This window comes from Dreissena polymorpha, chromosome 1 (genome assembly GCF_020536995.1).
Source record: "Dreissena polymorpha isolate Duluth1 chromosome 1, UMN_Dpol_1.0, whole genome shotgun sequence".
NCBI classification, from domain to species: domain Eukaryota; kingdom Metazoa; phylum Mollusca; class Bivalvia; order Myida; family Dreissenidae; genus Dreissena; species Dreissena polymorpha.
This window is the reverse complement of record NC_068355.1, coordinates 164,127,327-164,146,089: the sequence shown is the minus strand read 5'-3', so window position 1 is coordinate 164,146,089 and position 18,763 is coordinate 164,127,327. Positions and strand designations below refer to the sequence as shown.

Sequence of the window (18,763 nt, the reverse complement as noted above, 5' to 3'; positions counted from 1 at the left end):
ACTGTCATGTGCACATAGATGCAAGACGCATGTGAATACAAATCATCGATTGATAGCAGAAAGTCTGTCATTGCAATTTATTTTAAGAAATAAATAAATTTAAATTTAAAAAAAACGTTTGATTTCATCATTCTTGGGATAATAATGACATCTTAATCATTCTTACATCTTTATTTGAGAATAAACTGCTTGGCGTTGCAATATTATCTATGCGTCTTTGTTGCTGGCTAATGCACGTGCTCCCCCATGCATTGCACGCAAGTCGACTTTAACGTAAGCCCTGCGTAAAAAACGTGGTTTTTCTTGGAGCATTTGATTTTCCACTTGATAAAAACAAAATGTTCAACAACAAAAATGGACAGTTAACAATGTTGTGTTCATAAATTGAACATTCGAATTATAGAAATTCCTTTGTTCCTCCTTCAAATTCATATATTTTCCCTGATTATGTAATAATCAGTTTAAAGCCGCCCGACTTGATATTTCTCGCAACAATTCGATTATATCAACTGCCCAGAATTGATCATTATGCGTCAGATACAGTCTAAAGCTTAACTCTTCCATACTGATTTTCGCATAAAATTGTGCCAAAAATGCCAAAAGCATCAAAAATACGAAACCTAATCATGTGCATAACGGAATCCTTAAGACTATTATTAACCTGTGACGTATGCACGCTTTGAGTCACGTGAGCGCCAATTTCACGTGAAGATCTACACAATAACACAAGCAATTTACGAACGAATTATGTCTCCACTACAGATAGCCCTATCAAAGTGATTATAAAACACGTTTTGTCTTAATGGATAAACGAGGATCGTTGTGTATTGAATATCATGTTCGTAAGAAGTCAGAATGCAAGCTGATTTCATAAAAGCGATTTCTCAGATCAGAGCGAATTCAGTATGGTCGATTTGTGGATTGAAAACAAAAGGAGTTTTTATCAAGCTTGATGAAAGTTTATTGACATGTGTTGAGTAAAATGCATGGATATTGACAAAAAGTCACGCTGCAAAGAAACATTACGCTGCTATGTCCTGTCTGTTTGCTTGTCCCATTGTAAACGGGTAATGACATGATTATTCATAATTCATGCAAATGGCGTTTTAAACAATGATGCAATGGTCACGTGGTTTTACATGTGACCCGCGCGTGTTTAAATTAAGATTATTACTGTGCATGCACAGAAATTGAAAAGCCCTATCTTTGTACTGAATTTGAGCATTTCTTGACCGATTTTGACCAAATATTTTGCACATTTGACATAAATGCACATTTTGACTGATTATCACTTTTTCGCGACACATAACTAAAATGGGAAAATATGCCAACAACAACTCGGGTGGCTTTAAAGGCCATTGATTACTAAATACGTATCCTGGTTGGACATTGGCGAGTACTCTATACTTGGGGGAGGGGAGTTGTTTTCAAAATTGACGTTACGTCAGTTTGAACATTTAAATTGCCAAACATCAAAGTTAAACAGTATACTCTTTTACACTTAATTATGCCTCCTTCGAAGAAGAGGGGGTATATTGTTTTGCTGGATCATCTGGATGGATAGATTCTATTTTAAAAAGCGAAACAAGTGTAACGTGTTCCCGCAGTGTATATTTGGATCATAAATCACAACGAGTTTTCGTCTGAAAATGGTATTTGAAACCACTAAAAAATAGCAGTTTACTGCATAGGCGTGGCAAAATGGGTAAACATTCCAATGAATTAATATTCAAGGGGATGTTTTCACTATACTGTTTATTTGATTATAATCAGTTATCAGACTACTGTTAAATGCCGATACGCTGCAACTATTCGCCGTACATGACTTTTGACATAAACAACTATTCGCCGTACACTACAGTTATTTTATTTAATAGAGTTCCACAGTAATCAGCCCAAGACCAGGAATAGCGTTAAGATGATATATATTGCATATAAGAAAAAGAAATCAACTCCACACACGATGACAAACCATGCAATCATAAAACAAAAGCTGTTTCTTTGAAAAGTACCAATTTCAAACCGGTACCAAGCAATCATAAATTTGTGTAAATAACGCTTCATATATACGAATTGCAATATAGATACACTTTTTTTAAACATATAAATCTTTCTGTAAGATGTCTAACACGCACAGGTTATCCAGGAGCGAGTATCTATTAGATATTTTAGGTAAATACTCACTTCTCTCCATGTTTGTTTGTTTTTATTTAATATAAGACATACAATGTCTACATGTACATGTATATGATCATCAAACAAAGTGATACCACGTAGCAGCAATAATGTTCAGACATGTTATACAAGATATGCTAGTATATATACTTTTTTGACCTTGTGGTTTTCTTTAGAATAAAAAAGGTTAATATGTATTTTTTATTTGGATGTTTGTGATAGGTGTTTAAAAAAATGAGAAAAGCAACAGAATAGTAATTAATAAGGACGAGTTGCATAAAGAGAGTAAAAAGCATACTGGACTTTTTTTATGAAAGTTTAATGTGTTTCCATTTTTGTTCAAATATATGATGCTCTCCATGGTTGGTTTGTTTACTTTTGCTTCGCTGGTCATCTATTTCCTGTGGTGATGGCAGACGGTGGAAATGGTCATGCGAATTTAGTCAGATGACCACGTCATTAATATCCGGTAAAGGGGGTTGAAGCGTGAATAATTTGGATAACATGAGATCTTTTGTGAAGAAAGGACACCATGCGGCTTGATTTGAATGAACTGAAAAGATTTATAAATATATCATTAGAATTAATGTTATAACGTATTTTAAATAGAAAAATAAAAGAAGGACTTAGAAATTATTCAGAGACTTGTCTTGTTTATAAGAAATAAAACAGTTAATGTGTGACATTCAATTACGGTACAGAATAATTATGTGTTTATTATTTTGTAAATGATAAATCTAAATTGAGTTACAAATTTGAATAATAACTGTGATTAAACGATTCATTAACATATTGTCCTTTTACCTGTTTTGTAATATAAATTGTTAAATGGTGAGTTGCTTCAATTTCTTTCTTGTCAAGATCACAATTGAGACGCGTCATGCGGAAATGGGTCTTATGTCATATGCGAACGTATAGATCCAGACCAGACTGCGAAATCTAGGTAGGAGCTAACAATTCTAACGAGACCACGAAACCATTCATGAAATATACAGCGGACGGGACAGCTTCTGATCTGACTGCTCGGATGCGCAAGCTGGTCTTGAGTTACGCTGGTCGCATATGACATAAGACCGTTTTTCGCAGAACGAGGCTGATATGATGTTTTTTAACACATAACAATTGACTTTGTTCAAGACGGTAGTGTATATTCTGACCATACGAAATAAAGTACAGAAAGCGTCGAGGACGTCATATATTGTGGACGAAAGTAAAAAAGCATTGACATTTTAAACAATTGTATCATACAATTTGTGTCGGTAGTTTTCAACACTGTAAAACTGTACATGAAAACAGGAAAACATTCGTACTTTTCCGAAAAACATGTTCTTGTTCAATACGTATTGTACAAATATTGATTTTAGATTGTTCCATACGAATTGTACAAATATTGATTTTAAATATTTAAAAAAAAATCCGTGCCCACGCGCGCGATACTTCAAGATAATAAGAGAATCGTCAACATCATCGGAAGTAAGAAACAGACGATTATAATTGTTCGACTCCAATTATGTTATTGAAATACTTATATAATTGGTGGCGTAATGGGTGTAGTTTTAATAAGTTTTAATAGTTTATTAACGTCTCTTCAATACACATATTTGACAGCTATATACACATATAAGTTATTCATAGATTACAAGTGTATTGCCACTCAGTACAGAGTTATAAGAGACAGCTCTCTATCTAAAACATAGGTATTTAATACTTTATACATAGAGAAATAGAAAAATAATAAAAATTAACTAAAAAAAAAACATAAGCATAGCATAAAATAAAATCAACTTAACAACCAGATAGGTTATGAGCTCCAGTTGACAGATTAAAATACATGTAGTTTCTAAACAGCATGAGAGATAACATTTATATATATATATATATATATATATATATATATATATATATATATATATATATATATATATATATATATATATATATACACTATAAAATCAAATAGACACCCAGATACTAAGGTAATGAGCTCCAGTTGACAAATTTAAAACAGCATGAGAGATTACATATTATATATATATATATATATATATACATATACATACATATATATATATATATACACACACACATTATATATAGGGTTTTTTTTAATTGAACTCATCAACAGATAATTTACAAATTTATATGTGAGCATCACTAAAATCTGATAAAACATAGGTCTTGCTAAAAGTTAAGAGAAGGCTTAAAATGCTTTTTATACAAGAGTTGTGTTCGTGTAGTTAAGATCATATGGCAGGTCTTGGCACTGATTTTTACCATGTTTTCATTTGAAAGTACAAACACTAGTTTATCATTATCACAGAGCGAGTTAAAAGATCTGTTTATCTCATTAGCTTTAGAGATAAGGTCAATCCTAACACAGTTGTAGGCATCACAGTGAAACAAAACATGAGATTCATTTTCAATATCTAGCTTACATAAGGGACAGATACGCAGATTTTCGGGAATATTCTCATACCTTCCAGTCTCTAATCTAAGTGGAGCAGTTCCACATCTAAACTTAGCAAGAGCAGATCTATGTCTTAAGGGTAGTGTAGATGTAACATACGTTTCTACAGCAAATGTTTCTTTAAACTGTCTATACGTTCTAAGTTTATTACGCCCCCTACCAGATGGCCCAACTTCAGCATTAACATTATTTGTCCATATGCTAACATATTTATGCATGGTGTGGGACAACACTTGTTCACAGAAATCTCTCAGGTTTCTGTCTCTACAGTCATTCAATGGATTTAACAAACAGATATCATTAAAATGAGTTTTACATTCAAACTGCCAATTCTTACAATTTCTGCTACTTTTGACGGAACAGAATAAAAATACTTTTTGATTCATTCTACCACTGTCCATATTAACAAGTCTATACCAATGGTGTGCAATAGATTACCACTGTTTAACATGTGGTGGTTGCCAGGCAGTGTCGCCATACAAAGCATTTATAGGTGTGTATCGGCCTGTACCAAGGAAGAATCGAATAGCTCGACTTTCTACTGCATTAATACACGAAAATGATTTAGTGCCCCAAATGGCCGCACCATATGAAATTATAGGCCAGACAGTCGTATCATATAATTTGGTAAATACTTTATATGGCAAACCGCCTGCTGATTTACATTTAGCAATTAAAAGACCAAGCGCTCTGCCAGCACTTTGTGCCACACACTTAGCAGTGGCACCAAAATCTAGATGCTCATCCAATAGGATACCAAGGTACATATACTTGTTCACAACTTGCAAATTGTAGTCACCACATGTAAATGAGATTGTTGTTCTATTTCTACAATTAGGTCTAAAATGCACTATGTGACTTTTATCATGATTCACAACCATACAATTGAAAGAACACCATGTATTTAAAACATTTAACATAGATTGTAGATCCTGCTCATTATCAGAGATAAGAACAATGTCGTCTGCATAAAGTAATATACACAGTTTTTCATTATCACTTATGGATTTTCCTTTATCCAGGGCTTTAATTGCAACAGCTAGATCGTTAATAAACAGATTAAAAAGAAGCGGTGACAGGCCACAGCCTTGTCGAAGGCCACATTGAACCTCAAACTCTTCGGTATAAAGGCCATTAATTCGTACACATGATGTTACATTATTATATAACGATTTGATAGCTATGACAATTTTTCCATTAACACCTATCACTGAAGTCAACTTATTCCACAAAATGCCTCTTTCTACGAAATCATACGCCTTTTTAAAATCAATGAAGGCACAGAAAGTAGACTGCCTTAAACGCTTTCTTGTTTCAATAATATTAGTTAGAGACGACAAATGATCAATTGTACTTCTATTTTTCCGAAAGCCATTTTGCTCATCAACAATGACATCATTATCCTCAGACCATTGTGATATTCTGTCATTTAGAATGGAGCTTTATAATTTATACATGGAACAGGATAATGCAATGCCTCTGTAGGACAGGGGGTCTCGTAAATCAGTTGTACTTGATTTGGGAATGGGACTTATAATTATTTTACCCCACTCAGATGGTACTATGCCAGAGTTAAAACAAACATTAAAAAGAATATGTAGAAAAGAAACACAGACATCATTTTTTAACACATCTACAGGTATTGAGTCATTACCACATGCTTTGCCACACTTTGCTTTAGTAATGGCCTTCCATACTTCAGATAGAGTAATATTTTCATTTAAACTTTCACAATTTAGATTGTTCCCAACATTGCTATTTCCTAACCATGTTTGATATTGAAAAGAATTGTTTCTGTTGCAAAACAGACTGCTAAAATCATTCTTCCATTTTGACAAAACTGTGTCAATATTATCTGAAATAGAGCCATCATCACAGACCACTTCTAAAGGGATAGCTTTATTTTTGGATTGAGCAACACCAATTTTTCCAATGGATTTCCAAAACTCTACCTGATTCTCTTCACATTGAGAGGCGAGATTAGTTTGAAATGAGACCCAGTATGCCCGTTTACTTTTCTGAACTTCACGGTCAAAAGCACGTCTTGCCGTTACAAATAAGTATTTGAGATGATTTTTGGCATTGGCCTCTTTACAATTTAACCAATCCTTTTCTGCCTTACATTGGGAATTCCATAAGTTAGACAGTTGTTCATTCCACCACGGTTTGCCTATTCTTCTTTTCTTGTTATCTTTACTAAAAAGTATATTAACTTTTTTATATTCTAGTTTGCTATACATTTCTTTTCTAATAACAGTGCATATATCAATATAGGCTGAATCGACATCTGTTTGCAATCTGATACTCTGTTCTAATTTAAAAACAGTATCATGTAATGACTTGATCACACTGTCTGGTGTATGTCAGAGTTTATTTACAGGCCATCGTTGAGTCTTAACGACTACCTTATGTGCTGAGAAAGAAAGTAAAAAACAAAAGATTATAATTTTTCGACTCCTATTATGTTATTGAAATAATTATACAATGACTGGCGTAATCCGTTTTGACAGGTATTTAAACACAACACAAATGTTAATTGAAAACCGATTGGATTACAATAAACCCTCTTGGCAATATCAACCAATGCATGCATGGTCATTTAGCACATTGATTGAAGAACTGTCATATCGAGAGATCGCACGAATGGCCATTTAGCACATTGATTGAAGAACTGTCATATCGAGAGCTCGGGTAACATCCAACCGCACTGTTTTTCATAAGTATTACAGTTATATAAATAATCTACATAAGCAGTACTATAATAGCGTTTTTTTCTGCGCTTCTTCAAACAAACTTTGAAAGTAGGCAAACATCGAGCAACTCAACAGGTCTACTGAAGACACTTGAATATTTTATAACAGGTACATGTGTTCATAAAGTGTGGTACCCTCGTACGTTACAGACGCGGAATGTTTTTATATACGTAGTGAATCTAAGTGGCCTCGCTATCAAGTCGTTCAGTGGAGTGTACTTCATAACTGAAACCGGAGCTGCACGATGCCAGGGGACAGCCGCAGCGACTTCCGGGAGCAGTTCCGGCTCGCAAAGCTGGGTCTTCATCATCCGGAGCCACATCATTTCATTATACCTCAAGTAAGTGAATGTGTGGAGCTCAATAAACGCTCCTCGGCGCTGTTATAAAATATAAGACCATGAAATATTTTGATAACAATACTATGTATGCGTATGGTCATTTGAGTCGCATTCTGAGAAAACTGGGCAAAATGCATGTGCGTAAAGTGTCGTCCCAGTCAAATCAAGGCCAATCAAGGACCACCATTTCGGCCTAAACAAGATTTTCGGTAAGAAGGGACTTCCTTTAAACGAAAAATACCATAAAAGTGAAAAGTGTCGTCCCTGATTAGCCTGTGCGGACTGCACAGGCTAATCTGGGACGACACTTTACGCACAAGCATTAAGACCGGTTTTCTCAGAACGTGACTCATAAAATACGCAATTTTTCGGTACTAGAAAACAGATTAATTTTTAACGAGACATTTCCTCGATTTACAGTTTGCATACAATATACAGCTCAACTTTATATTTTTCGACGAATTTTTTTGAAATAATTTTGCAAATGAAAAGAAGATTTTCCGTATGACCCTTTTTCTTCGAGTTCTTTAACAGTTATAATTATGTATGTTAATTCAACTTTCCGAATGAGGTTCACTGTCGGATGAGTTTCATAGATATGGATAGTGCTCTTATGGGAACTGTTTAATAATGTATATCAGTTTCATTCTGTATGGGTACAGATCTGGTCAAGTTGAATATGGGTATAAAAGGGTACCCTTTACAGTTACCCAAACCTGTTAAGAAAAGTCACGAATGGTTGAAATTAAAAACATATTCTCGAATTAACTTTTATTATTTGCCCAATGCGTAAAGATCTCAGAATGAAATATTCTAAACCTTATAACTGTCACTTGCCCACCATAAATAAAAAAGAATGGCTTCTAAAATAAACATGCTCATAAAATATAGCCACTGTTGACTATGTGCTTTTCCATGGCAATATTATTTATTGTGCTTTGACAACGTATTATGTTTATGTCATAAATTCTGATTTAAAACGTTAGCCGAGTCCATTTAACTGCTGTTTATTTATGACGGCAATGTTTGTTTATTTCAAAGTGATGGGAAAATAAATACAAAAAATTGAATCACCCGACATATGTATTCTATTAAGTATGAAGGATAGCGTGATAGACACCCATAAATTATAAGCGTTGTAAATTGCTCTTGCATTGAATAGACTTAAAGCATTGTGTAATAGTGCCGCATTAATCAATACATGTATACACAAGGTCGACCTGATCTGTCACTGCTATCGAAATTGACCAAGTATATCAATGATCCAATATGTATCCAATATTTCGATCTTATATTTTTTATTTGTCCATGGTATATCGAAACACAAAAATGAACTTGAAGTTTATTAAATCCTCTCAAACATCAAAGTGAACTTAGCATTGCTATTTTTCCACAATTGTATATAATTATGGATGTTAAAACATATTTATATTGTATATCCTTTGTTGCCTTAGCTGAAAATGTATTTTCTAGTTTCGCGAAAAGTAATTTAGCAACACAAAAAGTTAGGTTTCATCAGGGTCTGCGCTGTTTGCTTAAATTAATTTCTATAAGAAATATTCTAAATATAGAAATGAATATACTAGATATCCCTAGTTTTGGAAATAAATTGTTCCAATTAAGAAGGATGGGAGAATCCACTGAGCATAAATGGGTTAAGTTCATTACAAATCAATTTATAACATGTTGAAACAATCCGAAAACAGTTCCCGTACGCCTTTCGTCGCCGCTAGCGTACTTGCGAAATTAGTTCAACATGCATAATGATTCAGTACAATTTTAAAGAAAAAGAATAGTTGATCAACGTTTAAAACTTTGTATTTTCCGTAGTTGAAGCGTATCTTTGTTTTCAATTACAAATGTACATCTGTACTATAAAGAAAGGTTGACGTTGTTTTTTTATAAGTTAGTTTCCGAGAAATGATTTGAGGGATTTCACTCAAAATGTAAAACATTTATTTTCCATATTCAAATGATTCCATGTACGAAGATAAGAATTGCTCAAGTAATGGTCCGTTATACATTAAGACATTTGCATGTATACCCTATTGAGCCAGATACAAGTTTTTCGGAAAACTAGTTTTTTTCAGGAATGTCTTGATGGATATCATTCAAACTTTAAATCCTATAATGAAATGACCCCATGTGTCAAATTTGATAACTCTAGCTCAAAAGTTGTTAAAATCAATGACATTTTTTAATGTTCGAATAATCTATACAGATAGGTGTCCACTCAGTCAACTTTGATATTTTACTCAAACTTAATAATGAAGATACCTTGCACTAAGAACCCTGTCCTACTCCTTGATATTGTGTATGGAATGGATGGGAGTAAGGTCAAGGTAACTGTAACGTAAATGTAACTGAGCCGTGCTCTGTGAAAAGGGGGTTTAATGCATGTGCGTAAAATGTCGCCCCTGATTAGCCTGTGCAGTCCAAACATGCTTATCAGGGACGACACTTTCCGTTTAAATTGGATTTTTGCTAAGAAGAGACTTTCTTTTAAGGAAAAATATCATTAAAGCGGAAAGTGTCGTACCTGATAAGCCTATACTGAATGCACAGGCTAATCTGGGACGACACTTAACGCTCATGCATTAAACCTTAAACTTAAATTTCATTAAAATAAAAAACCAAAATGGAATCCGCTCAAAATCAGAGTTTATGTGTCTGGTATGATTTTTTTTCATTACATTATACTCGAAATAAATTATACTTTGGGTTTAGAAAAAGCTAGAAATTCTGATAGGAACAAGCAAAAAGGAGCGCGCTGTCCACTGACAGCTCTTGTTGCTTATTTTGTTTTCGTGTGTCAAGTGATTTTGACTTATCTAATTATGTTGCACTTGCCTTTGAAAAAAATATATTGATGGAAGAGTTTTCTCCGGATGATGCAACTGGGGTGTTGCTTTGTCTGTGTCCAGTATTTGCAATCCATAACTATCCTGGGTCGGGTTGTTGTCCACAGTTCATGTTTAATGCACCGTTCTTGTTTCATTTTCAGTGTTTGAAGCCTAAGGCGTACATCCTGTGGGTTGTGGCGTGGGCCCTGTTCTACGTGAGCACCCTAAGCCTCGAGGTCTACTACAACACGAGGGAGGCCAGGCGGCCCTACTTCATCTTTCTCACCAACTGGTCTTATATTCTGCAGGCAATCGTGGTCTTCCTGGATGCTGGGGTCACCATATATACACACACTCAGCGGAAAGATATCAGAAATGGTAATACAATATTTGTGCTCTCTGGAAACTTGAATTTCGTTTTCCGGAACCTTCCATGAAGCTTCTAGTACAAAGCTATTATTGTACGCTTACGTTAAGACTCAAATATAATGTAAAAGATAGTTATTCAATCGCACATTGCAATAAATAGCTTGCCTGGAAATTCAAAAAGTTAACATAATAACATAAATAACAATTTATATCAGATAATAACACTTTTACTTTACTCTAAAATTGCTTTTTACTTGTAGTTAGTAAGATCAATACATCTGAAAAATATGAGTCGCGCTCTGAGAAAATGGGGTTCAATGCATGTCTGTATAGTGTCGTCCCAGATAGGCCTGTCAGTCGGCCAAGGTTTAAATCAGGGGCAAAACTTTACGCTTTTATGATATTTTTCGCTTAAAGAAAGTCTCTTCCAAGCAAAAATTTAGTTTAGGCGGAAGTGTCGTCCCTGATTAGCCCGTGCTCATGTTCAGTCGTAAAGAAAAACATTTTAAACTACTATTATGTTCATATTATGTATTTAAATTAAACTGGCACAAGCAAGAACGGTTTATTCAAAGGCCTAATATTACTAAGTCGGATTCCTTTCATCTCAACCCAGGCATTACATCAAATCACAACATATTATGCTATCTTGCCCAATTGCGGATTATAACATACATTCAAACGGACAATCCCGTTTTTGAAAGTGACTTCCAATTTTCAGTAATCTGCTTTCAATTGTTACACTAATAGGATCGCCACTGTGTTCCCACCGAATTTTAGATCGTACATGTGCGAGTTTATCACGAATTTTAACCTCGCCTACGAATTAATCCTGTTAACAGCATAGGGTATGCAAGCAGGGCACGACTATCGACGTGTGATTATACAAACCTTTGTTGTTGAACGATTACCTGAACATGCCACTGGCTTATCAGGGACGTCACTTTCCGCCTAGACTGGATTTCCGTTAAGTAGAGACTTTCATTTTCATTTAATATAACTGCCATACAAGCGGAATCAATGGTCTCTCATTAGCCTTTGCGGTCTGTACATGCTTATTTGGGACCACAATTTGCACGCATCTATTAAGCTCAATTTGCCTAGAGACCATCTCATATGTAATGAAAGTTGCTATCTGGACAAACGTCTTGTTGACAACGTGATTCTGGCACTACACAGCAAAATTTCATCGAAACCCAATAACATAATTTACTGATACAGCACCCGAGACATATTTTCTGTTAACTAAATATTATGTCTGTCATAAATTTTAAGTCTCCCTTATAAGCTAATTGTTTGACTGAAAACATAAAATATTTAAATATTTATGTGGGTTACTTTTTTACAAAATAGTGGTATGTTGCCTTCATATTGAGGGCTCGTTACCATAAAAACACCATACAATCGGTTTTTTGAGAGTGACAAAAAGAAAGAATCTGGACAATCGCCTTTTGTTAAAATGGAGTGTCTAACCTTATTAAATACTTCTTTTTCGTATACATAAACTACGAAGTCGGTAGGTATCGAGGTCTAGGCAATGTATGTGGTTATTCCGGTTGACAACATCACAGTGTTCGTTCAGTGATATAATACACTTTACTATTCGGAATTCGCCTTTAATAATATATCTAACTGTGTTTAAACCGACACAGTCATAAGGAAAAACTGCGCGTAAACTTACATACGGCAATCGTACAGTCTGTCCGCCGAATGGCAAGACTTTTTTGGTCAAACCTATGAGTATGAGTCAAGTCCTCTGAGACAATGGTCCGTTATAGAAAATTTCATGATAAATTGTTGTGAACTATTCACATAATTTCTTTATTATCCTGCTATGTGTGTCTTTTTGCATTAATAGCTCTAAATAATATGTTATGTGTCATTTTAAGCATATATAAATGGACTTTTAATCACAACTGAAATGTAACCATTACTACAATGTGTGACTTCCATAGTTTCTTTGTGAGGACTTATTGACACCTTGTGAACTTAAACCGGCCAAACCCTACATACAACTTTTAGACACAGGTTTATATTCAAACAGAAAATCAAATAATTTATGATGTATACATTGTGTAAATGTAATGAATATGAGCCGCGATCTGTGAAAAAGGGATTTAATACATGTAAGTAAAGTGTCATCCCAGATTAGGGACTAAACTGGGTTTTTGCTGAGAAGAGGCATTCTTTAAACGAAAAATGTCATAATAGCGGAAAGTGTCGTCCCTGATTAGCCTGTGCTAACTGCACAGGCTAATCTGGGACGACACTTTACGCACATGCATAACCGGTAAACCCCTTTTTCACAGAGCACGGTCAATATCTTTATTTGATATATGAAAGTGCATCATTCATTACTTAACAGTTTTGTTTAGATAATATGTGCACATGTTAATTTAAGGGGTTTAGGACTGTAATAAAATATGGGTTAATACAACCCAGCCTGCACGGTCATCAGCAAGGCTTTATGAGTAATGACACTCGTGGTCTGGGTCATGAGTTGCGACAATCATGGTACTTTCATTGATGGTGATTGTTTGAAGCTGGTATATATTTGTCCTTCGTGTGTTTGCTGTAATTGATGGTGCCATTGGGTTAGGAACTAAAAAAGTAACGTTTATTTAACTAAGCGGTGAATATTATTTTGGTTTATTTGAAACTGGTTATTCCATAGGTTACTTAAGTTAACTGTTGTGAGTATTTATTTTATTTTATTTTGTTTGACCATTTAAAGGTTGAATTTGGGAGGTTCATCATATGCTTATAAATCTGATTTGATCTTTATTGTTCTTTGCCTTGTAGGTTTCTACACCAGAAGGAAATCATACGGCTTTGGATATTAATTGCAATAGGGTGCCTGCCAAGTTCACCATATAAAAAAGCTATAGGAGTAGATTTTCGGGCTTTAGTTATTTTTCTGGGGAAGTTGTTGTAGACTCTCTCAAAGATATCAATATTTTCAACACCAAATATTTCTGAACCATGTGTTAAAATTGGTAGCACAGTGTGATCGAAGCGTTTAAGAATTAATTCAATTAGGAAGGCTGTATGAGTTATGACAATCGTGGTCTGGGTCATAAAGAATTATTTATGAGTTATGACAATCGTGGTCTGGGTCATTAGGAAGTCTTTATGAGTTATGACAATCGTGGTCTGGGCCATCAGGAAGGCTTTATAATTTATGACAATTGTGGTCTGGGTCATTGGGAAGTCTAAATGAGTTATGACAATCGTGGTCTGGGTCATAGGAAAGTCTTCATGAGTTATGACAATCGTGGTCTAGGTCATTAGGAAGTCTTAATGAGTTATGACAATCGTGGTCTAGGTCATTAGGAAGTCTTAATGAGTTATGACAATCGTGGTCTAGGTCATTAGGAAGTCTTAATGAGTTATGACAATCGTGGTCTAGATCTTTATGAAGGCGTATTGAGATATGACAATCGTGTTCCAGGTCATTAGAAAGGCTATATACGTTGTGGCGATCGTGGACCGGGTCATTTAGAAGGCTTTATAAGTTATGGCGATTGTGATAATATCAATAGGAAGGCTTTATGAGTATTGACAATCGTGGTGTGTATTACAGGCGAGTGCAAGACGACCACGTGGTACATGCGACTGCTGTGGGTTCTGTTCAACGTTAGTAACACAGTGTCCGTGATCGTCACCCTCGCTTACCACGTCCTTCTGGACCCCAGTACGTATATATGTAAAACAAACATAATATGCGAGCGAAAACAAACCGTTCGGCTGGACCATTATTGCGTATAGTGGATACCATTTGCAATGCATTCATCTAAATACTTTATGCATTCTGGTGCGATAGCTGTTAGCCTCAACACGATCGTCATTATATTATGAGTTTTCTATCGACTATGAAATTTAATGATGCAATTCTCGCGATATGTCATTTTGAAATTCTTGCTTTGCTGAATTTAATACTAATCTATATTAAAAGCGTTTGCCACGATGTAACAGCACGTTCAATACATGTTCATATAAAAAATATCATTAATTTTAGTGTTTTGAAACACACATTCTTTTGTATAAATGTTGATGACTGGTTTTCAGTGAGTGTAAAAGCAACATTCTTCAACATTATATTCAAAAAGTTAAATGCAAATGAATTTGTCGTTAAAAGATAAAATTTACTTATACTGTGAATGTTTCTTTTTCAGCGTTCGGGTATAACAGCATCTATACGCACCTGCTTAACTCCGTCTACACAATCCTCACCTTGCTGTTCTGTGCAAAACCAGTCCATCTTCTACACGTCTATCAACCAATCATATACAGCGTTATTTATATAATCTTTTCTAGCATATATCACGTTACCGGAAATGAACCAATATATAACGTTTTAAATTGGGACAAAACTGGAACCGCAGTTATGTATTCGTGTCTTATTGCCTTTGTTGGCGTTCCTATTGTGCATGTTGCGATATTTGCTATTTATACATTAAGACTGTTTGTAAGCGTAAAGATGAATTGCATCGGAATGCAAAAGAAGCTTATGGATGATGACATACACAGTGAGGTCACCTCGCGAAATATCGCTCTGGATTTATACAAGGAACAAGAACAGTCACCTTCCTCAAACTCGTCAAACATTGTTAAGCCTGAAGGCAAATAGACAACTTTTCCGTTTATGTACTTTGTGCAGTCGCACCAGGTTTATCTGCAGCGTGTACATTGACTAAAATATGCTTTTAGTTTTTTAAGGGGCCCACAATGACAGATTATTAGTTATTTGCCAATAACATTGAGAATTTCTACGATTCCGATCCCAATGTGCATTTCATAATTCCGGCTTGCATAACTTAATACGTTGCTTTTTAGATTATCTCACCTATTAAAGTTTTTGGGGACATCTCCATGAAAGAGTCTACAAAAATTTGACAGGCAGAATTAAAATCCCGAACAGTGCTTTGAAATGCAGCATTTATAAACAAGAAATATCTTTAAAAAAGATATACGGCGTTGATTGTGGTCGATGTTTATGAACGATCAAAAGTTATCTCTATGAGATAAAAAGTAGCGGATGCCTTTTTTCTGCGCAGTTCTTAGCTACATCATAAGCAAATCAATTACGGGGTGTTGCGCCAGATTTCGTGGCTTATTATGCTTTATGTGATATTATTACTCAGATATCTATATTTACAGAATAGAAAAACACAAGAAACATGAAAATAAACGAGTGCATATAGGTCAGCCGGCAATACTCGAATTTTATTTAATTGCATAATTATAGTATAGTGAATTATTGTGCTCATGCTTAATAAACTGGTCTAAATGGATAAATATTTCTAATTAATTTTATCAAAATTGGTCCTTATCATGCCAATGTTGAAACCATATTAAAAATCGATGATTGACATACCACAATAATATCGCCGAATATCTTTATTTAGTATCTTTCTGATCAAAACAGACTTCAAGTGCACAAAGTTTACGAGACGGCGTTTATATAAAGATTTCTGCAACTGACCGCAAACTGACAAACTGACCTTGATACCTTGCGGATTGGAATGCAATGCAATACAGTCACTACGTTATTGTCAGTAAGACCGGTGTAACACAATGATCGCAACCCCTTCTGTGAACTCCGACGATGAACTGTATATAAACTATGACTTTCACAAATAGCCGCTTATTGACCCGAAACCTCGCGGGTTGAAATGCAATGCAAGTAAGTACTAAATATGACAACATAGCCTTTAGTATAAACGCTTTTGCGCTGGTAATTATCTGAAAATAAAAGGTGAACGCACAAACTGTATTTATGTCGAAAATTGATTGTAAAACTGTTCTATCTATTGAGCCTTTTCATTAGAGATAAAATTGTTTCATGCAGTAAAACAGTGTTACAAAGACGCGGATATGTTTCCAATGTTCTGGTGTTATACTCAAATCAGCCAATGGAATAAATGAAGTGTATTCATTCGTACCTAGCCTCGGGAAATTTTATTTGTGTATTATTGGACCCTTACAAAGGTCAAGTCAGGGTGAAAAGCTGGCTTAATACAGCTTACGCCGAAAAAAATATTAAGTAGCATAATTTGACAATTTACAAATATATTTAGCAGAATTGTCGTAGAAGCGTGCATAAACATATCTAAATAACTGTTCGTTACACAAAAAAAAACAGCGATAATCCTCCAAATTTATTCCATAATCTTTCGGTAATAACGGTTATATGATTTTTAGTATCATATCATGAGACTTTCTGTTTTTCAACGAAAACTGAATTCATCTTGCTGATGCCTTATCCGCTGAAATAACCTTATATCTTTATTTTCGAATCACATGGTGTTTAAATAGACCTAGCATAAGTGTCAGTTTCCAAATAAGCGATGTCATATTAAGTCAATTCAAAGCAAATACTAAGTGCATAAATTAAGGAGGATATTGACTATATTTAAGTCTTTTCATCCATTCGTCTTTCAAGCTTCAGAGGGGGTAATAACGTGATAGTCAAGATGGCGACGTCCACGCCGAGACAGTTATTTTTCGCCGTTGTACCCTTTATCAAGATTTAAGAATTAAGTATATTGTTAACCAGTCGTTTTATACTGTCAACAAGTTCACATCTATGATGTCCAGTACTAACTCTAGAAAATTAAGAAATATTTCCAAATTTATTTATAATGCTATGTTAAAAAGAATTGAGTACATTGCTAGCTAACTACTCTGTTGCTTCTTGTTAACGTTGAACACCAATTATGTATTCACGTATTCATTTAATTATCCATTTATGTGTAATGCTTTGTGTTTAGTATTTCATTTGTGTGGTCATCTTTATGTATATTTTTTTATTTTGTGGCCAAAGGCATGTATTTGCTGATTTTGCCAATAAATTGAAACTGAAACTGTTAAGGATATAAAACGGCGAAAAATTCCGGCCTCGGCATGGACGTCGCCATCTTGATAATCACGTGATTACCCCCTCTGAACTTGATATTATGTTAAATCATTGAAACTTAAAAAATACTACAGTACGATGTTTATTTAACTTTTTACATAAGTTTTTATATATAAGTTTTTACATTTTATGTTAATTGAATACGCACTTTATTTATTTATAGTTAAACTACCGTTATGAGCAGCAAGCGCGCTTCACTCAAAGTTCAAAGCAACGTTATATTTGATTGTAAACCATTTACATGTTCAATATATTATAATTGATTTTTAAACGAAAATACTTATGTTTATTATATAAACATGAACATGTTTACTATTGTTATATGTGTTTTGTTGTTGTTGATTACATTTGTAATGACTTGTTGCTCTTTATAACGTTCAAAAAAACAAACATGTTTTGTTTCTATATCGTTGTTTGTTTTGTTTTCTTTCTCTAGTCCAGTCAATCACAAATTTGCCTATATCAATTCTCGAAATTATGAAGGCTCAACAAACCTGGCTTGTATTTCATTCACTTTTATTTCTCGAAAGGTTGTGCTGACGCTGTTTTAAAGTGAGATTATACGATTTTTATGTGTGTTTAACTGTAATATATTGATAAAAAATATGTTACAATAACACAAAATAGGCAAGAAAAATTATACATTGAAGACGAATTTCATAAAATGCAGCAAAGACAAATCAGCACCCCGAGCCGATTGTGACGAAGAAATTTCGTACATATGTTCCTACAATAACCGAAGCATTCGTCTTTTTATAAGGATCGGAGTTAGTGTTCGTGTGTCGTATGAATAGATATCGTTGCATGAAATTAAAATGATCCGTAAAACTATATTTAGATTTTTCACATCGTACATGCATGATATAGATGCAGGGGAATTCGACTGTACAGACATTT

General features: G+C 34.4%; 1 protein-coding gene across 1 annotated transcript; it reads left to right on the top strand.

Annotated features, from left to right (window-relative positions):
• Nucleotides 1-7,316: 7,316 nt before the first annotated feature.
• On the top strand, nt 7,317-16,245 carry LOC127858983 (protein rolling stone-like). Its single transcript, XM_052396377.1, has 4 exons — nt 7,317-7,735; nt 10,740-10,956; nt 14,531-14,641; nt 15,123-16,245. Exons 1-4 carry the CDS (start codon nt 7,640-7,642, stop codon nt 15,575-15,577), a joined length of 879 nt encoding a protein of 292 aa, XP_052252337.1. The 5' UTR covers nt 7,317-7,639; the 3' UTR covers nt 15,578-16,245.
• Nucleotides 16,246-18,763: the final 2,518 nt, after the last annotated feature.

What these genes read in the sequence shown, in the direction of transcription:
- LOC127858983 (XM_052396377.1), top strand. Translation starts at nt 7,640, where the DNA reads ATGCCAGGGGACAGCCGCAGCGACTTCCGGGAGCAGTTCCGGCTCGCA. An exon ending in ATCATTTCATTATACCTCAA is followed by an intron (nt 7,736 to 10,739) that starts GTAAGTGAATGT and finishes TTTCATTTTCAG; the next exon opens with TGTTTGAAGCCTAAGGCGTA. An exon ending in CCACGTCCTTCTGGACCCCA is followed by an intron (nt 14,642 to 15,122) that starts GTACGTATATAT and finishes TTTCTTTTTCAG; the next exon opens with CGTTCGGGTATAACAGCATC.